A 27,462-nucleotide genomic window follows, 5' to 3' on the forward strand; every position below is an offset into this window, starting at 1 on the left:
CCCGGAGCCACCTAGAGGAGTAGGGGGCGGGGCGAGGTGGGCGGGACCTTCCCGGGTTGGCCCCGCCCCTCCACGCCCGGCCTCGCCGGACAGCGGGAGCTGGTGTCCCGCACGGATCTGATGCTCTGGGAGGGAAGCCGCATCACTCGGGCGCAGACGGTCTGAAGTCGCCTCGTCCTCGCGGGACCGTGGCGGGGCGCCGGTCGCCTGGTTCAGGAAGCGAGGAACGTCAGAGAGGAAGTAGGTTGTGCGGCCGCGCCCGCGAGGAAGGCTGATCTCAGGCCAGGACTTCGCTGCAGTCCTCTATCCTGGGCCGGGTTTGCGACGGGCTTGTTTCACCCCAGAACCAGGAAGTGGGTGCACACACACACCCGGCAGAGGCGTGGGGAGCCCCGCAGGTAGCCTCTGCGCTGGTGGTCCGCTGAGGTCTCGCTTGCTGGCGTTGGGGAGTGTAGGAAGCTGTCAGGCAGTCTGTCCACAGGTGGAGGAGGGAGGGGTAAGCAAGCGCAGCACAGCTTGGAAGGCCGAGATGAGCAGAAAAAGCAAAGCCCAAGAGAGCGAGAAAGCTCCAGTCCCTTTCGGAATGGACACAGTGCCCCCCAAACAGAAGATTTTTTTTAAAAACTCCGACTTTTCCGTGCCTGAAAGTAATCCTTCAAGATATGCGTCAGACCTCAGGTTTCTTTTATTGTATTTTCATGCTAAACATTCTTGTTGCCTACATGTTCCAGACTGATCTGATTTCCCAGGCCAAACTTGCACCTTACAGTCTTGTCTCGGTCTTGCTTCCGGCCCAAGCAGAAAACCCTGGTGCCGTCTTCTCCCTTTCTACATCGGCAGACTTCTGTGGATTGCCCTGCAGAATACATCTACCACCGGGACGCTAGCGCCCTTTCGAACCTTCCACGTAAATTTTTGGTGTCCTTTTCCAGTCGCCTCTTCTTGTTTCTTTGTCCTTGCTCTGCACACCAAATTGTCCAGGGACCCTCCGCTTTAGGCATGAATATAGAAATATCTGCACTCCTCTGGGAACTTCCACTGATTGTCTCTTCTCTCAACTCAGAAGATAATCAAGTCAATTCAAAGCCCTGGGAGTCTAATCCCTCATCTATAATCTCACCTGCTCCTTGCTGTATGTCTGTAGAAGCTGTTAAGTCTCACACCCGGGACAAAAAGCTAACTGTGGTGCCTAGAACAAACATATCAAAGAGGATGCTGTCCAGTATCCTTCAGTCCCTACCTCTTACAGGGTCCTCCCGTACCTGGCATACACTGTCCCCTTACCCTGAACCCTGGGTACCAGCCCAGCCACTCAGCTTCCTGACCTCCAGCATCTCTGGCCCCTATGTAACTCAGCCATTTGGGCTATGCTGGTCTCATAGCCCAGACTGCCACTTTTGGTAGGCAGTTCTCTCTTGCTCTGCCTCCCCATCTCTCCTCACATGTTTGGCCATGTTCACTCTGGACTCTCCCAGATGTCTCTGTCTCTGGCTATGCTCTCCCTCATATCTGTAATAAACCTTTCTCCTCGACCCCTTGGGAGCAGTCATGTCCTCCCTTTTATTTCTTTTCATTCAGAAGCACCTCCAACGTCTGTGCCTTCTACTCATATTCCCCAGAATTGTTCCCAACAGGCACCCAGCTGATCAGTGTTCCCATCCCTGTCTTCCATCACGATCTCATGAGGCCCTCAGTGACTAACCCTTTTAAAGTCGCAGCCCCTTGTCTCTCCATCTGGCATTGCCTTATTTACTTGACAAAACACCATGACCAAGGCAAGGTTGAGCTTAGGGTTCTAGAAGGATAGAGCCTACCCCAAGCACAGTGGGAGAGTGGGAATGGCAGCCTGCAGGCAGACAAACAGGATGAAATGGAGCAACAGCTCAGAGCTCACATCATGAACCATAAGCAGGAAGCAGAGAGAGCACACTGGAAATGGCCCAAGTCTTGAAACCTCAAAGCCTGCCTCCAGTCACACTTCCTCATCCTCCCAAACAGCCACCAGTTGGAAACCAAGTATCCAAATGAGGGAGACTTATGGGGGCCTTCTCATTCAACCTACCATAGACACCATTTAACATACTGTGAAATGCTTGCTACCTTCTTCCTCCATTAGAATAAAACTCCTGTGTGGTCTTGTCTCTTTTTCTCTCTGATTTTCTTAATGTTTTATTTCAAGGCATCTGGATTAATATCAATCACAAATAAGACACCTTTTTTGGTGAATGGATGACAGTTTTTATTTTAGTATATCCAAAGCATTTTAAGTTGCCACTGAAGTAAATCAGTGTATAAAAAACATGGATGTTGCCCATGGCATCTAAAAGGTCTTTTTGCAGATATATCTGGGACAAATGGAGCTGCTGTAGGGTAAGAGTCCTTGGGAGAGCTTATTTGGAACATTTTCTTTGGGTATAGGGTGATGTTCAGCTGAAAAAAAAAACAGAGCAAAAATGTGAGTATGAGGATAACAAGGAGGGAAGGAGTGAGGGAGAGGAAGAGCCAGAGTGGGAGGGAACCAAAAGCCTCTACCTAGGAGGAGACTTGTAGTTGGTTTTTGTCTGGATGCAGTGTCTTGGGGCCCATCTCAAACCAGTTAGGATTTGTTTGTGCCTAAGCAGCACTACTCGTAGGGGAAGGCACAAACGCATCCCATCCTTAGCAGTCAGATCTGGTCTTTTTTAATTTGGGAGTACTGCAGTAGCCAAGGAATGGATCTGGGCCTGAAGGATGTTAAGCTGATCTGAAATTTCTTGAAGTTTTTCTGAGATCTGGTGGGACATAGAGGTTAATGGATGCAAAGAGGGCTGTAGTCCAGTGTAGGCTAGCTTTTTTTAATCCCGCCAGCTGCTCCTCAGTAACCACACAGAGGCTTAATATTAATTATAAATGTTTGGCCAATAGCTCAGGCTTGTTTTTAGCTAGTTCTTATAACTTAAAGTGACCCATTTGTATTAATCTGTGTGCTGCCCTGAGGCTCATTTACCTCATCTGCACACTCCCCATCCTGCTTGCCCTGCATCTCATGGTGGCTCCTCCAACTCTACCCTTCTTCTCCCCAGCATTCTCTCTACCCTGAAAATCCTGCCTAGCCATCAGCCTTTCAGCTTTTTATTAACAACAAGAGCGACACATATTTTCACAGTGTACAAAAGGATTATTCCACAGCAGTCTACCTGTTTTAGTTCTGAGTCCTGGTAACAGTGTCTGTTGTGGCAGAAAGAGGGATAAGTTGGATGGCCTATTAGTTCCTTTTGGAGGTAACCCAAACTGTTTTGGGGGGTTTGGGAGCACTGATTCCAACTGCTTCAAGTTGAAAAAAATGGGTGATGTAGAAGGGACCACAGTTAGAGTACCTCAGAGGAGGATTCATCCAAGGAGCCACAATAACACAACAGATAGGAAAGATCGAAAACATACATTGGAAGGTAATCACTGTGCAACCTTGTGGGAACATTAAGGGGCAAAGTTAAGGAGGAAAATGTTTCAGATCAAGATTAACACAAGTGGTGTTTAGTAAGGTTAGGTGATCAGTTGTTTCTAGGTCTGTGGTGAGGGGTAACATCATGGAAGAGAGCACATAGATGGAACCAATCTGCCTACCCTCATGGTGTGGGGAGGGGCAGAGAGAAGGGGGTGAAGAAAAGAGATAGGAAGGGGAATTGGGTCCATGCCCATCGGGGCACACTCCACCTTTTCATTTAGGTAGGCCCCACCTTGTAAAGGTACCACCAGTTCCCAATATCCGATTAAAGCTATGAATCCATCAGTGGATACATTGATTGATAATAAGAGAGCCTTTATAATCCAAACACCTACCAAATGTACCCCCCCCCCAACACAGAACACTATTATATTATGGACAAAGCCTTCAAAACAAGAGCTTTGGGGAGATATTTCAAACCCAAACCATATCATACAGAGAGACATAAATACTAGCATAGAAACTTACATACAGACAGATGTACTTTTTATATTTTGCACCATTTGAATATATTATTAACTCCCAAGGGCAATTGTATTTAAAAATAAAAACATACAGAAGCAAATCCTTGAAAGAATAGTATGAGTCTATTTCTCTTGATTAATTGTAAGGAAGGATTATTGTTTGTTGAGAACAGGGGACAGAGAAACCACAGAGAGAGGGAAAAGAAGGAAATGGCCATGAAAGACAAGGAGAGAAAAGTAAAAGGTTAAGTAAGTGCTGGAGGGGCCCAATGGAAAGGCACATTCTCATCGGTCTGTTCAGTAATCTAAGGCTGTGCTCAGCAGCTCCATGGACAAGTAACACTGTGAGGTGTCTCTTAGCTGCAGCCTCTGAGGTGGAACACAGGGAAACAAGGATCTATCAAATAAAGGCCCGATCAAGAGAGTAGCCACAGAGAGGGGCCATGATTCCACCATACAGAAAACAGAAGTCATGCAGATCTCATAGGCACCAAACTGTTTGAGGTTCTTATATACTTAGTGGAAAGTAGGTGATTGGCATATGTCTTTAATGCTATATAAATTAGTTTGCTTTTTTTTTTTTTACTTTACCAAAGATGGTTGCATAAAAAAATTTAACAGTAGATGCTCAGTAATTTTAATATAGTGATGGCTCAGTTGTTAAGAGCCCTTGCTGCTTTTGCAGAGGACCCAGGTTCAGTTCCCAGCACCCACATAATGGCTGACAGTCATCAATAACCCCAGATCCAGAAGATCTGGTGCCCTCTTCTGACCTCCGCAGGCACCAGACAGGACATGGGGCACATGCATGCATACAGGCAAAATAAGTAAATCTTTTTAAAAATTTTAATAGTAAGTAGATACTAATTGAGAAAAATACTTTAAATTCAGAGCTAAGTCTCTTCTATTCGTTTTATTGATTTGCTTCCGGAACATGCTCCCAGGTCTCTTTCTAGTAAACATATTGCTTTTTATAAATTTCACCTGGAAAATTCCAGTGTCACAATGAAGTCTTCCAGTGTTGATTTGGGGAGCGGGGAGAATAATCCTAGAGGGTGATTAGACAAACACCTTTCAGTAAGAGGTGGGTTACAATGAGAGTTGCTCTGTGTTCAGAAGGTCATTTGCCAGCATCTCATGCAGTATGGCAATGCATGGCATACAGCTTCTAGAAGCTATCTCAGAAACTGTTGTAAAGTTGTGGGGGTTTTCAAATTTGTTTGTTTGGGTTTTTTTGTTTTTCCTCATGTATTTATTTGTTTGTTTATTTATTTATTTTTCGTGACAGAGTTTCTCTGTATATCCCTGGCTGTCCTGGAACTCACTCTGTAGACCAGGCTGGCCTTGAACTCAGAGATCTGCCTGCCTCTGCCTCCCAAGTGCTGGGATTAAAGGTGTGAGACACCACTGTCCAGCCATATTGGTGAAATTATTAAGGCCACTCCACGTAGCTTACAAATGAAGGGATAGGTTGCAGGGTCTGGGAAAGGTATGGTGCAGTCCGGTGGTGTTCTCTGGAGAACTCTGCTCGGTCTACCTCCAGCGTCCAGGGGCCCGGAACCAAGAAAAGCCTCTCCTCTCCATCCTGGGTCTTCAGCTTCCTCCCTCAGCCCCGCCTTGTGGGTGTGGCCATTACTGAAGCCTCCATGGGGGTTGGAACTTCCAGGGCAAGGCTGGAATGGCTACCCACTACACAGCTGACGTGTTGTAAAGTTCTAATGAGAATTTTTCATATTTCAGGTAGAAGATGAACAAGCCTCTGACACCATCCACATATGTTCGCAGCCTCAATGTAGGAATCATCCGGAAGCTGTCGGATTTTATCGATCCTCAGGAAGGGTGGAAGAAATTAGCAGTGGCTATTAAAAAGCCGTCTGGGGATGATAGATACAATCAGTTTCATATAAGGTAGTATGGCGTTTATTTTTCTTTTTAAATCCTTCCAATCACAAGAAGGATACGGGCATACACACTGTCTGATATAATTGCCTCTCTCTTCTCATCTCTGCTTGATTTGGTAGAAAATACAAATTCAGGTTTAAATTTTGTGCTGTATTTAAAAATTAAAAACTTAATGTCAAAATTTGTCTTACATAGAAGGAAGAAGATAAATTACTGGGGTTTTTTTTGTTTTGTTTTGTTTGTTTTTAGTCAATCTGGTAAAGACTCTAAAGCTAGGCCCCCAAATTATCCTTCCTGCAAATGTCTGCTCACGTGAAGGCGAACATCATGAAGCACGAGGGAGGAGTTCAGTTTCAAACTTGAAAACCAAATTCTCAAGGATAGTTTGTCAATATTTCCATTAAAAATGGGAAGTGGGTTAGTACAGCAGTCATTCCAGAGAGAAGGGGCTCTTCCCTACGGAACAGTGCCACCAGCTGTCAGAGTAGCAAAATTTATGATGTTAGCAGTGTGCAGCCGCCAGTGAAGACTGGTTCCCACAAGGCTCATTGGGGCCCAAAAGCCTAAAAGTTTTGTCCACATATTCTGTATGCATTAAGAAAGAGAAAACTAACTTTTGCTACTGACCAGGTCTTGTGTAGCCAAGGCTGGCATCAAACTTGTAAGGCTAGCCTTGGACTCCTGATCTTCCTGTCTCTACCCGATAAGTGCTGGGTATGTACCAGCAAGAGAGAGGTACTTGTGTTGTGAGGAAATCTGAAGCACATCTCCCTATCCAAATGATCAAACAGTGCCACCAGTCATGGCACAAAACTGCATTTTGTGCCTCTACATATGATGTAGCAGGAAGAACACGTTACCTCCTGTGTGGTTCTTACCAAAACTGTTAATCATGATTGAAATTACTCATTAAAAAGTAGTCCCGTAAATGGAGACGGTGAGACACAGACAAGATACTTGGCCTACAATGTAGGCATGCCACACATAGAGAGAGGTAGAAAATGTAGCCAGAAGATTTCCCGTGTCCCGCCTGGTCAGCAGTCGGGACAAATCTCTCACCCACAGTCCCACAGCCTTTTATAAAATAATCACACAGAAGCTTAATATTATTTATAACTGTTTAGCCATTAGCTCAGGCTTATTACCGACTAGATCTTCCACTTAACTTAACCCATAATTCTTATCTATGTTTAGCCACATGGCTTGATATCTTTTCTCAGTTCTGCCTTGTCATCTTGCTTCCTTTGTGTCTGGCTGGCGACTTCTGATTCTGCTCTTCCTCTTCCCAGAATTCCTTTAGTCTGCTCGCCCTACCTATACTTCCTGCCTGGCTACGAGCCAATCAGCATCTTATTATAACCAATGTATAAAAGCATTATCCCACAACAAGAAAGAGCATTGAGAAGAGCACAGATGTGGGCAGATGCTGCCAGGTGGCCAACTGATAAATCTAGATGGAGGTTAAGTTGTTGTTCACTATGTTATTCTTTCAAAGTTTTTGTTAAGTTTGAAATGTTTCCAAATAAAACCTTTGGAAGAAAAACAGAATGGGCTGTTTTGGTTGAGTTTTCAGTATTACTTTCTAAAGCTAATTTTTAATTTTTTTAAAGATTTATTTAATTATTATGTATACAGAAGAGGGCGCCAGATCTCATTACAGATGGTTGTGAGCCACCATGTGGTTGCTGGGAATTGAACTCAGGACCTCTGGAAGAGCAGTCAGTGCTCTTAACCGCTGAGCCATCTCTCCAGCCCTAATTTTTAATTTTAAAGAAATGAAATGAAGAAAAAGATGTTTTCCTTTCTATTTAATTAAATATAGCTAAGATCAAAGCCTAGGTGCGTTCTGCTTCATGAAGCAGGCTTATTCATTTAAAAGTGTATAGTTAGAAGACTGAATATGTCATGTAAAGTGCAGATAAGACCTTGCAATATAGCTAAGTGGTTTAAAAGTGTACACTTTGGTCAGAAGAGCTCAGAATTTGGATCTAAACTTGGGTACATTTTGAGTGTGCTGTGTGGCTCACAGCTGGCTGCTCTGCCCAGCCCAGCCTAGCAGTCTCATGCTAATATTCTCAGTTGTCTCTCTAGAGATGTCCTGTAGCTCTCTGAGTAAATATTCAGGGAATATTTGGTAAATAATGTTAACTGGGTGGGTTTGAGTAGTGTGTGTGTGTGTGTGTGTACATGTGCCTGTTAAGTGAGCGTGCTTGTGGAGGCCAGAGGTCAACATGAAGTGCCTTGCTCATTCTCCCTCCATCTTGTTGTTTGAGACAGGGTTCCTCACAGAGCCTGGAGCTTAAAAATTCATCTAGACTAAATAAACAGTGGGCATCAGGGATCCACCCATCCCTGCCTGTCCAGCCCAATATTAGAGCAGGTGCCCCACACTGGCTTTTTGCCTGGATGCTGGGGAATCTGATCTCAGGGGCATCAGTCTTCATACTAGCAACAGCAAGCACTTCACCAACTGAACTGTCTCCTCTGCCCCAAAAGTCAGCTTACATTTTTTGAGAGTTCCTTATTTTATTCTATGTATGTGCATGCATTGCCTACATGTACATATTTGCACCACATGCCTGCTCATGACCATGGAGAGCAGAAGATGGTTTTAGAGCCACTAGAACTGGAAATACAGGTGATAATGAGCTACCCTGAGGATGCTGGGAACCAAACCCTGGTCCTCTGGAAAGGCAGCCAGTGTTCTCAACCACTGAGCATCTCTCCAGCCCCCGTGGTTAACTTATCATCCTCTTTGGCCCCTTTTCTGCTGAGTGTATTTCTCCTAGTCAGGGTCCTTAGGGGTTCACACACACATTACACACACACACACATTGCTTTTCTGTCCTCAAGTCCAATGGTCCGGACAGAAGGGGATTTGGGAGTGGTGTGGCAATCAGTGCCTATTTTCATATGAACTCTCCTTGTGTACTGGTTTGTTTCTTGCTTTTCAGGAGATTCGAGGCCTTACTCCAAACTGGAAAAAGCCCCACTTGTGAGCTGCTGTTTGATTGGGGTACCACCAACTGCACAGTCGGGGACCTTGTGGATCTCCTGGTCCAGGTTGAACTTTTGGCCCCCGCTACTCTCCTGCTGCCAGGTAAAGTGGTGTGGCCAGAGCATCAGCAGCTGGCTGCAGTGAGGCATGGTGGGGATACAAGTGTTTGCTTTTCTTTTCATTCTTCTGTGGCATGAACGAACCTGACATCTGAGTCCCCTGCATGCTTTCAGCTCTCCCCAGCTGTCAACCACTCTAGATGCCTGGTGCTCTGGACTGTGCTGCTAAATTGCTAGAAGCTTGGGGATGGAGTCTAGCCCCCCACCACCACCAGAGTCAGGTAGTTTTGTGCCTGGAGGATTTATTTAGAGGGATGAAGAATGTATCCTGTACGAATTTATTCTCTTGAGCCTTGTCTCTCTCTAGACCCCCATTTGGCTTCACCTTGACGGGACTTATCATGGCTTCCTTACACTGCATTCCCCTGTGTTGCTATTGTTCTGTCTCATTACCCCACTTCCTTTCTCCCTTTGATACACTAGGGGCTCTCAACCTTTGCTGTGGAAAGAATCTCAGAAAGATCTTGTTGAACGAGTAGATTCCAGGGCTCCATGCCACGCCTTCTTTTGGGGGTGTTTGTTTGGTTTTGGTTTTGGTTTGTCAAGTGTTTTTCTATGTAGCCCTGGCTGTCCTGGAACTCACTCTGTAGAGCAGACTTGCCTCGAACTCAACAAAGATCAGCCTGCCTCTTCCTCTTGGGTGCTGGGATTAAGGTGTGTGCCACCACCGCCCAGCACCACACCTTCTTAATGGGACTCATAACACTGAGTTCACTGTCTAAAAGGTTTTTGGTCCTGTTCCCCCACACATACTCGTGTGTGTGTGTGTGTGTGTGTGTGTGTGTGTGTGTGTGTGTGTGTGTATTTAGTTATTTGTTTTTGAGATAGAATCTCATGTAGCCCAGACTGACCTTGAACTCACTATGTAGTCAAGACCGGAGTTGAACTTGATCCTCCTGCCTCCACCTTCAAAGTGCTGGGATTGCAGATGGCCACCACCATGCCAGCTGGTTTTCTATTCTTAAATAACTATAGTGTTTCCTAATTTCCTAGTGGTTCTGAACCACTTTTGTAAACACTATCACACAATGGACAGCATCTTACTGGGTGTTTTCCTGTGTTTGGTGAGGATGTAGGGCCAACATCTAGAAGCTGCATGTCAGTTCCTGGTTGTCTTGGTTAGGGTTACTGTTGCTGTGAAGAGAACAGCAAATTTTTTTTTTGGGGGGGAGGTGTTCGAGATAGGGTTTCTCTGTGTAGCTTTGCGCCTTTTCTGGATCTCGCTCTATAGACCAGGCTGACCTCGAACTCACAGAGATCTGCCTCCCGAGAGCTGGGATTAAAGGCGTGTACCACCACCACCTGGCAAGTACGGCAACTCTTATAAAGAAAAAAAAAAATAACATTTAACATTTTACTGGGGCTGGCTTACAGTCCAGAGGTTTAGTCTGTTATCTGTTATCGTCATGGTGGAAAGCATGGCAACACACAGGCAGACGTGGTGCTGGAGAGGTAGCTGAGAGTTCTGCATCCCAATCATCAGGCAACAGGAAGAGAGAGACACTGGGCCAGTTTGAGCATCTGAGAACCTTAAAGCCCACTTCCAGTGGCATGCTTCCTCCAACAAGGCCACACCTACTCCAACAAGGCCACACCTACTCCAACAAGGCCACACCTCCTGATAGTTCCACTCCTTATGACCACGGGGGTCATTTTCATTGAAACCACCCCACTGATTTTTCACAAAGACTTTTAACACAGAGACTAGTTTTGTCTTCTTGTTCGGCAGATGCTGTTCCCCAAACTGTCAGCTGTGTACCTCCTAGAGAAGCAGCAACGGTGGAGCAGGGGCCTTGCTGTGAAAAAGACAGCACGCCTGTACTGCCTGTGCCGAGGCTAGAACAGAGCTGTGGGCAGCCTGACTCCTCCAGCACCGCCGAGACAAGTCTGGAATTCAGCGATACCGATACTCGTAAGTAACGCCGCCTACTCTTTCCCACTGGTGGATTTGCCGTTGTGGTGATGGAAAGTAAACCTCTCCTGTTTGTGTTGTGGGCAGAGCACTTGGACATTTGTTTTCCTTTAAATGTATTAAGTACCATCGTCATAGGGGCTGGAGAGATGGCTCAGCAGTTAAGAGCACTGGCTGCTCTTCCAGAGGACCCAGGTTCAAGTCCCAGCACCCACGTGACCGCTCACAACGGCCTGTAACTCTCGTTCCTGGGGATGCCATACCCTCACACAGACATACAGGCAGGCGAAACACCAATGCACATTTTAAAAAAATACATAAATAAAAGGTACTGTCGCCGTGGCATCAGCTACTAGTTCTTTTGGTGACTTGAAGCAATTGGGACATGCAAACAGTCACAAAAACTAAGAAAGCAAGCAAGTCAGGGTGGTGCTGTACACCTATGCTCCCAATACTTGGAAGGCAGAGGCAGGATGGAGTTTGAGGCCAGCTTCAGCTGAATAGCAAATACAAGGGTAGCCTGGTCTGCATGACACTCTGTCTCAAAACTAAATGTATAAACAAAATAATTTTTAAATGTGGCTAGAGTTTTGGAGGAGTAGACCAAACTTAGCCAGATAAGTATTTTGGGTGGAGATAAGAGTGTTTGGTACAGAATCACCGAGTGTAATTGTCATTAAAAAAAAAAAAAAGGTTACGTGTGAGAGAGACAGAGAGAGAGTGTGATCTTCAAATTGAGAAAGCATCAGTTATTAAAGCCACAGTCCTTTGTGTAAGCGCCTCTTCCTTGTTTTGTCGGTGTGATAGGTTTTCACAGTTTTTCATTTTATGAACTGAAGAGTATCACGAATGACTTCGATGAACGGCCTGTTTCTGTCGGCGGCAACAGAATGGGAGAGGGAGGCTTCGGAGTGGTGTACAAAGGCTGCGTGAACAACACAGCGGTGGCGGTGAAGAAGCTTGGAGCGGTAAGCTGTCCCCCTTCCTCCTGTCAGAGCAGGCTGTCAGTTAACGTTCACGGGTTTGTTGTCTCAGCACCTGCTCCCTTCTAGTGGACCCCACCCTAACTTCGTATCTCTTATCTTGTAAGAACCTACTGAGGGCTGTGAAGAACTATCTCCAGAAACACAGACATATAGAATCATGTTTGTAATTGTGGTAGATTCACAAGATAAAATTAAGAAGCCTTACACCACAATGCCTCCTACATAATTTAGATTAAAGATAAGTGTGGTTAGTTGCTTTTTTTTTTTTTTTTTAATTCTTTTTCTCTTTTGGCTCTTTGCTTTTTGGAGGCCTGCCACCCAGCTCCCAAATAAATACACAGAGGCTTATTCTTACTTATAAATGCCTGGCCCTAGCTTGGCTTGTTTCCAGCCAGCTTTTCTTAAGTTATCCCATCCAACTTTTTCCTCTGGGAGTTTACCTTTCTCTATGTCTGTATACCTTTCTCTCTTACTCCTTTGCTTGCTGTATTGCTGGGTGGCTGGCCCCTGATGTCCTCCTCCTTCTTTCTCTCCTAGATCCTTCCTCTCCCAAACTTTTCCTTCTATTTATTTTCTCTGCCCGCTGGCCCCGCCTATCCTTTCTCTTGCCTCGCTAAGCCATTCAGCTCTTTATTAAACCATCAGGTGTTTTAGACAGGCACAGTAACACAGATTCACAGAGTTAAACAAACGCAACATAAATGAATGTAACACATCTTTGCATTGTTGCACGAATCCTAAATGGTCTTCTAATAAAAACCCAGAGCCAGATATCGGGGTAAACGCTGAAAGATCAGGGAGACAAAGGAACAAGCCACTAGAGAAACTTCTCACCACTACTGAATCCTCAGGCCAAAAGCCTCTGAGTCCTCAGCCAAAAGGGCTCTGAGCTCCTGTCTCCTCCTGCCTTATATTCCTCTCTCTGCCCAGCCATATCACTTCCTGTGTCAGCCTTCCTAGTGCTGGGATTAAAGGCCTGTGACTCCCAAATCCTGGGATTAAAAGTGTGTGCTACCACTGCTTGGCTCTGTTTCTCTTTTAGACTGGATTAATCTCCTGCAGCCCAGTAAGGCCTTGAACTCACAGAAATCCAGACCAATGTCTGCCTCTGCCTCCCCAGTGCTAGGATTAAAGGCGTGTGCCACCACTGCCTGATCTCTATGTCGAACTCTGTGGCTGGCTCTGTCCTCCGATCTTCAGGCAAGCTTTATTTCTTTACAAACAATATATCACCACATTGTATCATTAAGCAAATGTTCCAAAGCATAAACAAATGTAACACATCTTAAAATAATATTCCTCAACAGATAAAATACTAAGAAAATGTTATCTGGATACTTTTGTATGGCCTGTCTCATTTAAAAATATCATTTGGGTGCCAATGAGATAGCTCAGTAGGTATCTTGTGCTTGCCACTAAGCCTGATCATCTGAGTTTGATTCTGGAGACCCACTTGTAGCTGGAGTTTTCTCCAGTCCTGCCTGGCCCATGGTCAGGACAAATCTCTCTCACCCGCCAGTCTCGCAGCCGCTCAGACCCAACCAAGTAAACACAGAGAAACTTATATTGCTTACAAACTGTATGGCCATGGCAGGCTTCTTGTTCTCTAGTTCTTCTATCTTAAATTAGCCCATTTCTATTAATCTGTACCTTGCTATGTGGCTCGTGGCTTACTGGTACTTTACACCCTGCTCCTCATCATGGCTGCTGGCAGCATCTACCAGACTCCACCTTCCTGTTTCCCCAATTCTCCTCTCTGCTAGGCCGGCCTATGCTTCCTGTCTGGCTACTGGCCAATCAATGTTTTATTTATCGATCATCCATGGCACCCACTTGGTAAAAGAAGAGAACTGATCCTACAAGTTGTCCTCTGACCTCCACATGTTCACTGTGGCTGACACGCGCACACACACACACACACACACACACACACACATGCACGCACACACGCACGCACGCACGCACACACGCGCACACACACGCACACACACACACACACACGCACGCGCGCACACACGCGCACACACACACACGCACACACACACACTAAATAAATGTAATTTTAAAAATAATATATATATTTTTGAAACAGGGTCTCTCTATGTAGTCCTAGCTATCCTGGAATTCACTCTGTAGACCAGGCTGGCCTCAGACTCACAGAGATCCACCTGCCTCTGCCTCCCGAGTGCTGGGATTAAAGGTATGTGCCACAAAGCCCAGCAAAAACAATATTTTTTTAAAGGCACATTATGAAAAGAAGTTTTCTTGCCTATCCTTTTTCCCTATTTTTATAAGAGTTTTTTTAACCTTTAACTCTTGATTAATTATAGTATTGATCGTTAATCTTTAAAATGACAATGTCCTTTGCATGTATGTACCACGGGCATCCCTTGTCATGGATGTTACAGGTGCTTTCATAGCATTCGATTCTTTTTCTATTCACATTTGCTTTCATTTTGTTACCCAGAATTCTTCTTTAAATTTTTCCTGTGGTGAAACATTTCATTTTGTTCCTGCCACAACCCAGAAAGGTTTATATATTTTTTCCTTTCTTCAAAACAACATGGACCTAGGGCAATCGTGTATTTCTAGATGTCACTAATTCTATAAAAACAGAGAGTAAGGTCTTTGTGGAGAGCATGGGGTACCCCTGTATGAGTGAGCATTCATGACCTGAGAATGGCCAGGTCAAAGACCTCAGTGCCTCGGGCTCTGCTGTGGTCTGAGTATGGCTGCTGACAAATGGTTGGCCTTTAGCCAAAGCCGGTACATGTAAAGGGTCTCGACCTCTGTTTTCTCATCCCAGGCAACTGCAGCCTGAGGCTGCTCCCCTACAGAGATTAGCTCGCTGGCATCCTAGGACATGCTGTACATAATAAACACACCAAGTCTCTGGGTGGCTGGTATGGCTCCATCTTACTACATGGACCACTTGAGCCCAGCTTTGTGTTACTTATGTCTGTCTGTCTGTCTGTCTATCTGTCTGTCTTAATCTCCTGTGGCTCCCTGTCAGATTGCCAGGACCCAGCCATGCAGACCATAGCAAGACATTGTTTTTTTTAATTCATTTTACTGTACGGTTAGTGAACCCAGGGCCTTGATTATGTTAGGCCAGCACTTTACCACTGAGCTACATCCCTGCCCCCTTAATGTCTCATTTGGAGCCAAGGTCAAGCTGCATTGGCTGCCCTTGAACTCACTCTGGAAGCCAGACAGGCCTTGAACTTGATGTTCTCCAACCTCAGTCTCCCACTTATCTGGGACTACAACCCCTCATCACCAGATCTGGCTTACCATGTGATTGTAAAGTAAGCAAATCAGCAGGGCACTCTTTCTTGAGTCCCCTGCCAGTTTTAGGAGCCACAGGGTAATTGTATCATGTCACAATCTATATTTTTATTTTCATAGATGGTTGAAATCAGTACTGAAGAACTGAAGCAGCAGTTTGACCAAGAGATTAAAGTCCTGGCGAAGTAAGTGTTAATCTGCCGGTGTGGCATGGGGTGAGAACATGGCACAGGGCCAGGGGACCCGGTGTCACACCCAAGTGTGCAGATTCTGGGGTGTAAAGATACAGGGTTGAGACCAGCCCTATTGGTTCTCCAACTAGATGATCACATATACTCACACCTACAGGTTAAAAGTAGTCAGTATTCTTTTTTTCCTCTCCTTTTTTTATTTATTATATTTGTGTTTTAATTTTACACATCAGCCATGGGTTCCCCTGTCCTCCATTCTCATCTCCTCCAGGGCCAAGACTCCCCTGGGCATTCATTTAAACCTGGTGGATTCAGTACAGGCAGGTCCAGTCCCCTCCTTCCAGGCCGAGCAAAGTGTCCCTGTGTAAGCCCAAGGTTCCAAACAGCCAGCTCATGTACTAAGGACAAGTAGTCAGTATTCTACATCACAATGAAGTTACAGAGGATTCGAAGTGTTTTCATGATCAGGTGTTCTATTGCCAGAATTCCTGACAGTTCGGTTGTAGCTATTTAAAAAAATAAATAAATAAAAAATTTAAAAAAACTTGTTTCTAAATCCAAGAATGATGGTGGTACACTCCTGTAATCCCAGTACTTGGGAGGTCAAGGTAGGAGGATTGTGAATTCAAGGACCGCCTGTGCTACACAAATAAATAAAAACAAAAACTAGTTATAAAATAACAGACCCTCGGAGAAGCTAAAATTCAGAGGAATGTAAGGAGATACCATGTACAAAGATGCTGAGACTATATTGATGGGCTCCAAGGAAGGGGAGGAGAATCAAATCAGCAAATATAATAATTCCAGTGACTGGCATTTGAGTATATGTAATATGTAATGTGCCATACACCACATTATCTGCTTTTAAGTTCATAGACTCATTTAATTCTGAGAACAATGAGTACCACCTCCTGTATTTAAAAAAAAAAAAGAACAAGATTTAGAAGTGTGAAATAATTTGCCCAAGTTCACATCGCCAGCAAGTACTAGGGATGGGTTCTGGTCCAGATGTAGCTAATTCCAGAACTTTTGATCTGATCCTAAGGAGGTTATTAAACCGTCGCTGTGAGGCCGTACATATCCATCACCCACCGCACTTATTTACCCTCATAAGATAGCTAATAGACCCAGAGTAACTCGTGTACGGTAAAAATGGCACACATGGAAAAAAACAGTCCAAGCACTCTTCAGCTTTGACCTCCTCACCTCTACCTCCACTGTCCAGCTCTAAAAGTAACTTGTGGCCCAGGCGGTGGAATGTCCGTCACCAACAAGGCTCTGGGTTTTATCCCCAGCACCACCGAAAGCTGCACGTTGTGGTCACACACTGGTCGACTGCACTACATCTCCAGCCTCTAGTGTTATACTTTTTTAAGTGTCAGTTTCTGGACCTCACTGCCAGAATGACCTAGCCCAAATTTCTTATCTCTACCCATGAGGGAGTAAAAGTGATAACATGTTGTGAAGGTTAATGAAACAAAACAAGTGAGTCTCCACCTTCTTTATAGATAGTAGAAATTCGATCAACATTACCTACTTGTGTTTAAAATATGCAAATTTGGTGAAAATGGAGACTGTATCGATTCAACTGACACTTCTCAGAGTATTTCTGACAGAAGTCTGATTTTACTCGAGGGTAACTCAGAGTTCTAGATGGCATGGAATAAACCAATTAATAAACCCCAAATGGAGCATCTCTCAGGTGCCGTGTGTGCTTCCCAGCTCTCACAGCTAGCTGTTCACGAGTTCTCACAGCATCCACGTTGTGTGGTACTGTGGCGTCAGTACCATGTTCTGTGTTCATGGAAGCCCCGAGGCTGAGGTTGTCACCGTGCGGTGCGTCACCGGTCCAGGAGGGGGCAGGACTGCACTTTCAGCGGAGGCCTGCGGCTTTGTTAGTCTGTGGCTGGTGTGCTCATTTCTGTCCAGATTACACAAGGCTCAGATGGTAGACAAGCCTGCGGCTAAGGACCGTAAATACCAAAGTCAGATGTGACTGAAGGTCGTTCCTGTGAAGCCTGGGGTGGGTTCGAGTTCTGTTACGTTAGAGGATCCGTCCCTGCTCTAACTTTCCAGATCTTGAAAATGCACGGAACGTAGTTGAGCAGCAGCCTCACCCTGAACTAACCTGTCTCGGGTTCCTTTGATCTGATCAAATGTGGCTACAGATTCGGGAGAGGTTCGCCCCTGCTGTGGCTCAGTACTACTGAACCCGGAAGACCCGTTCACAGAAAAGAATTAACAATGTCAATGAGCATGTTAGGAACAGCTGTCACATTACCTGTGCTATGTATATCACATATTACGTACACACACATTTTCATATGCAGTTTATCTCTTTGATCTTTCTGCTAAAACTCCTACATGGAGTAACTCCTGTGAAGATTTATTATAACAATTTTGCATGCTCCTTCACTTGTACAGGTGTCAGCATGAAAACCTGGTAGAGCTGCTTGGCTTCTCAAGAGACAGCAACGACCTGTGCTTAGTGTATGCTTACATGCCCAATGGTTCCTTGCTAGACAGACTGTCCTGCCTGGTAAGACACCCGTCTCACTTCCCATCTCTGTGTTGGATTGCTAATGTTCACATCTGGTCGGGATCACTTAAACCACATTAAACTTACTGTTTTCTTGTTCCGTAAAATGATGCCATTTATGTGTTGGCAGGTATTACAAATTCAAAATGCAAAAGCATCAGTAAAGGCTAAATGTTGAAGATGTTCTTGCATATTTTTGTTTCCAAGTAAGGAGTACAGAGTCCACTTAATTTTACTTGAGATTATTTTTTTGTGAGCTTTAAAAATTGTAACCCTAAATTCTTAGTGATACGGTTAGTGATACAAACATGACTACCAAGAATACTGTTATGGGTTTTCTATGGATTTTTTTCTACCTAAACCATTGTTTTAAAACCAGTTTGTCTCTTCATAAGGATGGCACTCCACCACTTTCTTGGCACATGAGATGCAAGATTGCTCAGGGTGCAGCTAACGGCATCAGTTTTCTACATGAAAACCATCATATTCATAGAGATATTAAAAGGTAAATCTGCTCTGAAGAAGCTTTTGAAAGCCATCTTTAAAGAACAATTTTCTGTCGCTCTTCTCAGTCACTCTTTGCACGTGTGTCTTAACGGACAGTGGCTGGACTGTCGCCGTCACTGGGACGCTCTTTACACTGCACACACCTATAATCTCGACTGTGCCAAGCCTTCTCAACTGTGCCAAGTCTTCTGACCTGCTTCTCCTTGGGGAGATTAGGTTCTTGGTTTTTGGATCACTGATCTCTCCTGAATCACCTTCATCCTCCACGGATAGTGTTCGGTCCTCTCCACTCGTATTTGATTTACCTCATTAAATATTTACCTGCTATATGCTAGACATTGTACATGATATGGTTGACAGATGTAGCTCAAAGCGTAGCTCAACACCAGTCAGAGAATCACAAAACAACAGAGTTACAGTGTTTACTATAGTGTTCAGTATTACTATAAAGGGTTTTGAAAGACAGTGTTTAAGCTGAGACTTGAACAATGAGCAGAAAATAAGGAAGCAGGTTGAGGTTAGCTGTATAGAAGATGAGGAAAATATTCTAGAAAACATAAGCCTGTAAGATGACTGTTAAGAGAGAATATGAGGGGGCTGGAGAGATGGCTCAGTGGTTAAAAGCACTGGCTGATCTTCCAGAGGTCCTGAGTTCAAGTCCCAGCAACCACACAGTAGCTCATGATCATCTCTAGTGGGATCTGATGCCCTCTTCTGGCATAAAGGTGTACATGCAGATAACACTCATGCAAAAAAAAAAAAATTTAAAAGAGGGAATATGACATCATGATGAATTACAGGAAGTGAAATGATTACACTGTGACTGATGTGTAGAAAGTGAGGGGTAGGAGACATGAGAGAAAAATAAATAGATGAGCAGGAAATCAAGTCCTATGGGACCCGCTTGACAAAGGCAAGGGTTTGATCATATGTGTAATGAGATGCTGTTGAAAGTTACAGAACTATGGCAGTGGTTCTCAACCTTCCTAATACTGCAACCCTTTAATAAATACAGTGCCTCATGCTGTGGTGACCCCAACTATAAAGTTATTTTCGTTGCTACTTCATAGTTAGTTATAAATCAAAATGTAAATATCTGATAGGTAGAGCATCTGATATTCGGCCCCTGTGAAAGGGTCGTTCGATCCCCATAGGGGTCGCAACATACAGGTTGAGAACTACTGGTCTACAGCATTATATTCAAGTTTTGTGAATCACTTTGAGTCTAGTGTAGAGAGCAGTTTAAAATCAGGGGAAATTAATAGATTGCTGCAGACGTCTTGGTAGATATAGTTCATATGAGCAGAAGCGAGCAGATACAAGTGATTAGGATGGCAAGACATGTCTATATCTTAGCTTGAAGAGGGTTCAGGAAGAAGGTATCCGTAATAATAACCTTTGAACTTAACAACATGCACAGTTGCACTCTGGGAATGACTGTGACATGACTCACTTATATAAAAAGGACTGGAAAGGGTCCAGGTTGGGGAGGTCTTAGGAGAGTTGTACAGTATGTGTTTGAAATTCTTCTAAGACATGGAAGTGGAGAGGCTACACAGACAGTATGACATAGATTTACAGGTAGAAATCTCAGCTGAGGACATGGATGTGGATAGCACTTGCATGTACATGATGCTTAGGGAGTTATCATTTAATTACAGAAATATATAGCCTAAGGGCCCAGGATAAAATCCCAAAGATCCATAAGACATGGCCAAAGAAAAGGGGACAGTCCCCCAAAGACATCCAATAAACTATAGAAACACACAAGTAGATGAAAGCCTATACATGGATTGTACTGTCTTTAAAACCGAGTAAAGACAGTTTGCCAAGAGGGCTGGTCAGAAGTCTACTTAGACCATTGGATTAATACCATCCAGGTCAGTCATGACTTAATGGGGAACTATTTCCATCTAGGAATTGAGTTAGAAGTCAGGTCGTATAGAGGAGAGTGTGGGAGCCAGAAAACTGGGAATGGAATAGAAAGAATCTGTTTATGATATGTTGATACCGAAGTGTGACATCTGAAAACAGATATGTCATTTAGAAAGCCCTTGAGATTGCCAAGACTAGTGCATGCTTATATGGCTATGAGATGGGCCTAAGAGGAAAAGGGTGCAATAGAGAAAAACATGACAGTTCTCAAACTGCGGCCATGGAGAGTGCAGAGGGGGGGGTGGGGTCAGAGACTAGTCAGTCTCTGTGTCTTATGTGCTGGGATTTTGCTCGCTGTCTTCTGTTCCTCCTGTGTATTCTACGCCATGCTGTTGCACGGGTTTATTGGATGTGCCTGGAAATTTGCACTACCCATTTACGCCAGTATTCTCCCTAACACTTGTTAACTTTTAACAACTTTATGATTCTACGCACTGCGGACAAGACCGAACTGCCATGTAATATGGAAGGTATGCAAATATACCCCATTAGAAAAATCCAAATTTCTTCCAAAGAACAGCGCTTTTGGCCTGAGGATATAGCCCAGTAGGAAAACTGTTACCTACCCCCCTCCTCCCTGAGTGAAGCTCTGGAGTTAGTCACCAGCACCATTAAAAAAAAAAAAAAAAAAAAAAAATTTTAAGGAAAGCTCCTTTGGAAGGCTGTCTGTGGTGTACTAAAACTACGCCTCCCTTAAGAGGAAATTTTACTATGCCTTCATTCCCTTAAACATCTCTCTTCAAGATACAGAAAGGAAAGGAAAATGGTCATTTCTCTCTTGCTGTCATCTGAATAACTGACTGACCTAAACACATTTCAGTCTTCTGTGCTGCATCTATAAAACGACACACAATGTAACTAATTCATCTATATTACACATGTATATATGCATATATACACATATACCTCTTTCTAAGAACCTATTTGACCTCATGGGCAAGAAAAATTTTTTCTTCCTTCAAATTTACATTTTCCCCCCAGTGCAAATATCTTACTAGACAAAGACTTTACTGCCAAAATATCTGACTTTGGGCTCGCCCGGGCTTCTGCGAAGTTTACCCAGACAGTCATGACCAGCCGCATTGTGGGCACAACAGCGTATATGGCACCTGAAGCTTTGCGAGGAGAATTAACACCCAAATCTGACATCTACAGCTTCGGTGTGGTAGGTGATCGTCCCCTTTATTGTTTTGCATGTGTTTCTTTACAGTGCGTGTGCGCACACGTGCCACGACGTACCTATGCCAAGAGCCAGAGGGTAGCTGGCAGGAGCCAGTTCTCTCCTGCCACCATGCTGGTTCCAGGGATCAAACTCAGGTTGTCAGGCTTGGCGGCAGGTGCCTTCACTTGCTAAACCTCACTCCAGCCCATGATCATTCCTTTTAAACTGTGGATTAAATTAGGATGTTGTAGTCCGTGTGTCTGGTTTAGCTCTCCTATATAAATATATGAACTATTCGTATTAGCCTGTAGTTACACCAGAAAGTTTATGAACAATTCACAGTATATAAAAGTTTTGAGTTGATTTCTTTTTCATTATTGCAAGGAAGTATTCTTTTCCCGTGCATCCAGAGAAAGCTTCAGTTGAGTCAGAGTGCAAAGTTAATCATGTTGCATAATATGTACATTTCCTTTCTTGTCTCTTTTGTCTTTTTTTTTTTTTTTTTTTTTTGAGCTGAGGATCGAACCCAGGGCCTTGCGCTTGCTAGGCAAGCGCTCTACCACTGAGCTAAATCCCCAACCCTCTTTTGTCATTTTTATCGTCTGACACACAGAAGTGTAGAACGAGGGGTAAGATGAATGGGGCTCCATCTCCATCTCAGTTTTCCAAATGTTTCATTCATGGAAACTGAACTTCACTCCACCATACCATTAAGGCACAGGCTTGTAAACTGTGGCTACTTGCTAGAAAAGAAGATTCTCCTGAGCGCCCTGTAAGAATGAAAGGATCTGAAGTTTCCAGAGCACATGCTCAGTAGAACTCTTGGATACCTGAATCCATAGGCTTTATACAGAAATGACTAGGGAGACTTCTGTCCACATCCATGTTCCAGGCCAGTGGTTAGCACAACAAGCAAGCCTTGCTTAGCATGTTCAAGTCCCCGGGCTCAGTCCATATTCCTTTTAATTTCTACGTGATGTCTTGGGTATTTTGCTAATGCGTCTCTTTGTCTTCCTAGGTTTTATTAGAGCTAATAACCGGACTTGCGGCTGTGGATGAAAACCGAGAACCTCAGTTACTAGTAACTAATTCATTTTTATTTCAGTCTTTTCCTCTTTTGCCTTCATGGTTTTAAATTCATGTGTGTAAATATGTCATATAGAAATGGCATCTCTGACATAAGACTGGCTATGTGTAATGGCATAGTGAAAGTGCGTGATCTATTTACAGTCTTGGATCTGCTGGGATGTATTTGTGAAGCCTGAGAAGACTATGTCTATATTCTTTGTTCTAGTGTCTTTGTATCCAAATGAGTAGAAAATTTAGTTTACCCATGGTTTGTTACTTTCTGGGGTGAACAGATCCTGGATGGTGAGGCCATTTTCAGGTCATAGGAAAAAAAAATCATAGTTTTCATTCATGTCTGCATAAGACTATAAAATGCCAGTAAAAGCTCTCTGTTTCATCATGGAGTGTTTTATTAGCAATTCCTTCCTGTACTACCATTCCTACCCTTTCAATTTTTACATTGAACATCCGATTGATAGTTCGTAAGTAGATGAGTTAAGTGACAACTAAACTTTAGATAAATTATGCCACATCCTTTAAAGATATATGTATCTTTAAAGATCTATACACATGTGTCTTTACATATATTTATATATATAAAGAAATATATGTGATATTCATATATAAAGACATAAATATGATATATATATCATATATGTTTCTCAAGATTAACAACTATACTCCTTTTATCCTAATTTATTTATATGCCCTAATAGCACAAACTAGTATGAACAATTCAGATAACAGATATAAACTAGATCATGTCCCAGAATTAGGATCAAACAATCAGAAGGTATAACTTGCTTATTCAGTCTTGACGCCAGGGCTGGAGAGATGGCACAGTAGTTCAGAGCTCATACTGCTTTTCCTGAGGCCCAAGTTTAGTTCCCAGCACCCATGATAAGTGTCTTACAACCGCCTGTAACCCCAGCTCCAGGTCTGAGGCCTCTGACTTCCACAGGCACCTGCAGACCTGTACACATAGCCACATACAGACATACACATACATAAGGATAGTTAAAATAGGACTTCAAAAGAACAGCAAAAGTCTTAGTGCCAATACTAATTTGAGTAAACTGTAGTATGTGGGATTGCTACAAATGTCCACCATATAAAACAAAATGTCCACAATCTGTTAGAAATGTACTATTAAAATAGTATATGTAATATACTTGCATTGAAAGATATTTGTGAGAATATTCTAATGGTATTCAAACTTTCACAATGGCAGATCAAAAGGTAAAATTTTATGGTAACCAGAAATATAAAGTTGTCTTTCTCATCAGTTATGTGAGGTCGAAAGAGAAACCTGAATTGGAGATGCCACATTTCATTTAAGCTGTTAGTATATGGACATCAATAAAGTTCAGGGTGGAGGTCGGACAAAAACATAAACATCAGAAATACAGGGGCCAGTGGGATGCTCAGCATATAAAGGTGCTGTCACCTGGCCTGACCTGAATTCAGTCTCTTGATCTGACAACTGGCTCCTTCAAGTTGTCCTATGACCTCCACCCCCCATAATATATAAATCAATATAAAAATGATTTCTTATAGGAGGGATTTCAAGGTGCAGGTTGGTTGGGAGAACTCTTGCCTACCTTGTACAAGGCCCTAAATTGGATCCCTAAAACAAACAAACAAAACAGAAAAGCAAAACAAACGAAGCCCCACAGGGCCGGGGAAAGCAGTATGGGGTTCGGGGGTGACGACCCAAGCTTCACCGGCTTTGGCTTCTTTTTCAGGCAACCTGGCCTACACAAAGGCCTACCTGGGTCTCCTAGTGAGATCCTTCTCCCCTTGAGGAGGTGTAAAAGTCACCACCGTGGTTCGAATAGGAATGAAGAATAGGATCTCTGCGAGTCACAAGTTTGCCCTGCACCATTTAACAGTGAAAGTGTAAAAGTCAGGAAACAGCACACTCTTGAGTGTGGTCCAGCTGGGAAGTCCTAAGACTGTCATGTACGTTCTCAAGTGTGACCCGCCAGTGAGCCTCCTCCTGTGTAGTTTCACAATCCCTCTTTCGGAAGAGCTTTGGAATGCTACATTCCACTCCTCACCCATAATCCCTCCTTTCGATACAAATCTATTTGAGCTACTACAAAATATACTATAAACCAGATGTCTTAAAGTGTCTTAATACAGGGCAGAAGTCTGAAGTTGAGGTTTGTTAAGACCATGAATCCCTCTTGAGAGACCAGGAGAAACTAGTCCCAGCCTCTTACAGGTTCTGGTGGCTTCTGGTAGCTTTGGCTTACAGCCTTGTCACCACAGTCTCTGCTGCTAGTGGTCACATTTTCTTCTGTATCTTTTTCTTTTTGTCGTATATACATACATACACTTGTCGTTGAGTGTGCCTGGATAACTCAGTGTCTTACTGTTTTATTGCTGTGATAAAATGCCATGACCCACATACACATATAGGAGAAAGTGTGTATTGGGGCTTATGGTTCCAAAGTCTTTGACAGGGTGATATGATAACAAGTGGCTGGCATGGCCGCAGAAGCAGGAAGCTGGCAGCTCACGTCTTAAACCACAAGCTCCAAACAGAGTGAACTGGGAGTAGAGTGAGGCCGTAAGCTCTCAAAGCCCACCCCCAGCTCCTCCAGCAAGGCCACACCTCCCAAGCCTACCCAAACAGCACCACCAATAGAAGACCAAATGAGCCTATGGCAAACATTCTATCCAAACCGCTGCCCCCAAGATGGCCACTCACTTCAGATACCTGCAAAGATCATTTTCCCACATGAGGGCATATTTTCAGACTCCAGGAACCAGAACGTAGACAGATATAGACACATACTTCTGGGGCCATCACTCGACTGACCAGGCAACCCACAGCACCATCTCCTCCTCATTCGACTCCCAGCCTCCTTTCGCTTTGACTCATCAGTCTGAGTCCCTGGGGCTAAAAACGGGGAGTCTGGATCCAGCAGGTAGAATTGCCTTTTCAGAAACGATCAAGACGCTGGTGACCCTGAACTGGCCAATGCTGCCAACGGGAATGCAGGCAGTCAGCTCATCACAGAAGGATGAGAGTTGTAAAGCAGATGGGTAGGCGTAAATGGGGAAAAAAACTAGCAAATTAGTAATGTGTGCATGTGTACACATTTCCTTATCTACCATTTGTCCTGTGTGGCGCCAGTCCCTGAGGAGGTTATAAAAAAAAACAGTAAGATAAGAGTTCAGGTTATTACAAAGGATCTCAGTCATCTAAATCTACATTCTGACTTCTTTCCTTGTGACGCTTTTAACCACATTTTGATGCCCACTTTCTAGCTGGATATTAAGGACGAGATTGAGGATGAGGAGAAGACCATTGAAGATTACACGGATGAGAAGATGGACGATACCGACCCTGCCTCCGTCGAAGCCATGTACTCCGCGGCCAGCCAGTGTCTGCACGAAAAGAAAAATAAGAGGCCAGACATCACGAAGGTATCCATTGTATAGCCACACACACAGCAAGGGCTCTGGGGGCCGGGATCCTTCACTGAGTGTCCATTCCAAGGCCTCCACGTAATGTTCTTTTGTTCGGTCTTTCTTCTTGAAAGGTTCAACAGCTGCTACAAGAGATGTCTGCTTAAAACGAATGAAAGACTTCAGTTTTTATATGTATATTGAGTTCTATAGGCATTCACCCCTTCACCTCACACAAGCACACACACACACACACACACTTTTTTTTTTTTTTTTTTAACTTCTTGTGGTCCTGGAGACTGAACAAGCACTTTGGCACTGAGCTACATTGTAGTGGATAGCCATCCCAGCATTGGCCTGGAAGTTCCAACCCCCATTGAGGTAATGATCACGCCCACAAGTCGGGGCTGAGGGAGGAAGCGGAAGACCAAGAATCGGGAGGAGGCCGCACTCTTGGTTCCCGGACCCTGGACGCTGGAGGTAGACCGAGCAGAGTTCTCCAGAGAACACCGCCGGACTGCGCCATACCTTTGCCAGACCCTACAACCTATCCCTTCATTTTGTAAGTTACCCCACAAAATAAACCTCCCTTTTAACTACATGGAGTGGCCTTAATAATTTCACCAATACTACATCACCAGCCTGCTTTCTTTTTTGCGTTTGTTTTTTTTTTTCCTTCCGCTAAATGTTCTCTGTCTTCAACAAGGTGGTACAGTGTCCTGGTGAATTCTTGGATGTGTTGACACACCACAAAAGTGACAGTAACATGGCACCACACGGTCCCGTCTACTTTGTACGGAGATCATTTTCCATGACATCACCAAACTACAGCAGCTACACGATTCAGGAGAACAACCCCGCACTATAGGGTGCAGAGACCCTAGGGTTTGGGGTTTGGGGTTTTTTTTGAGGGGGTTGTTTTTTTGAAACAGTGTAGCCCTAGATGTCCTGGAACTCACTCTCTCTCTGTAGACCAGGCTGGCCTCGAACTCAGAGATCTGGGGTTAAAAGCGTGTGTCACCACCGTTAATGAACTCCATGCTCCTGTAAATAACTCCTCCTATGCTCCTGTAAGTAACCCGTCACCGCTGCTCCTGTAGCGCTAATTAAACTCACTGTGTCCCCAAGGTAGACATGGGTGGACATGTTATTGGTGTCCTAATCTGAGTGAATAGATGTTTGCTTGTCTCCCCCAAGAAAAACTCACACACTTGGTACTTTATGTTGGGGGTCCCAGTGATGAGCTTAGGGGTGGTGCCTGCATTGTCTCTGCTCTGGACCATAAGAGAACAACTGGGGCTAAGCTTTCTGAAGGTGGAGCACCCAAAGGGAGCTAATCCTGATGTCATCCTTTCCCATGTGGCAGGAATGGCAGGCTCTCTTGCTCTACTGGATGGTTTTGTGGGTCAACTTGACACAAACTAGAGTCATCGGAGAGGAAGGAACCTCAGCTGAGGAAATGCCTCCATGAGATCCAGCTGTGGGGC

General features: G+C 44.2%; 1 protein-coding gene across 1 annotated transcript; it reads left to right on the forward strand.

The window, feature by feature from the left end:
- Positions 1–69: 69 nt before the first annotated feature.
- Positions 70–26,221, forward strand: Irak4 (interleukin 1 receptor associated kinase 4). Its single transcript, XM_036207544.1, has 12 exons — positions 70–240; positions 5,689–5,856; positions 8,805–8,950; positions 10,697–10,879; positions 11,687–11,847; positions 15,274–15,338; positions 17,769–17,883; positions 18,279–18,388; positions 21,307–21,490; positions 22,506–22,568; positions 25,835–25,993; positions 26,110–26,221. Exons 2-12 carry the CDS (start codon positions 5,696–5,698, stop codon positions 26,140–26,142), a joined length of 1,380 nt encoding a protein of 459 aa, XP_036063437.1. The 5' UTR covers positions 70–240; positions 5,689–5,695; the 3' UTR covers positions 26,143–26,221.
- Positions 26,222–27,462: the final 1,241 nt, after the last annotated feature.

This window comes from Onychomys torridus, chromosome 16 (assembly GCF_903995425.1).
Source record: "Onychomys torridus chromosome 16, mOncTor1.1, whole genome shotgun sequence".
Taxonomy (NCBI): domain Eukaryota; kingdom Metazoa; phylum Chordata; class Mammalia; order Rodentia; family Cricetidae; genus Onychomys; species Onychomys torridus.

What these genes read in the sequence shown, in the direction of transcription:
- Irak4 (XM_036207544.1), top strand. Translation starts at nt 5,696, where the DNA reads ATGAACAAGCCTCTGACACCATCCACATATGTTCGCAGCCTCAATGTA. An exon ending in ACATCTACAGCTTCGGTGTG is followed by an intron (nt 21,491 to 22,505) that starts GTAGGTGATCGT and finishes TTGTCTTCCTAG; the next exon opens with GTTTTATTAGAGCTAATAAC. An exon ending in AGAGGCCAGACATCACGAAG is followed by an intron (nt 25,994 to 26,109) that starts GTATCCATTGTA and finishes TCTTCTTGAAAG; the next exon opens with GTTCAACAGCTGCTACAAGA.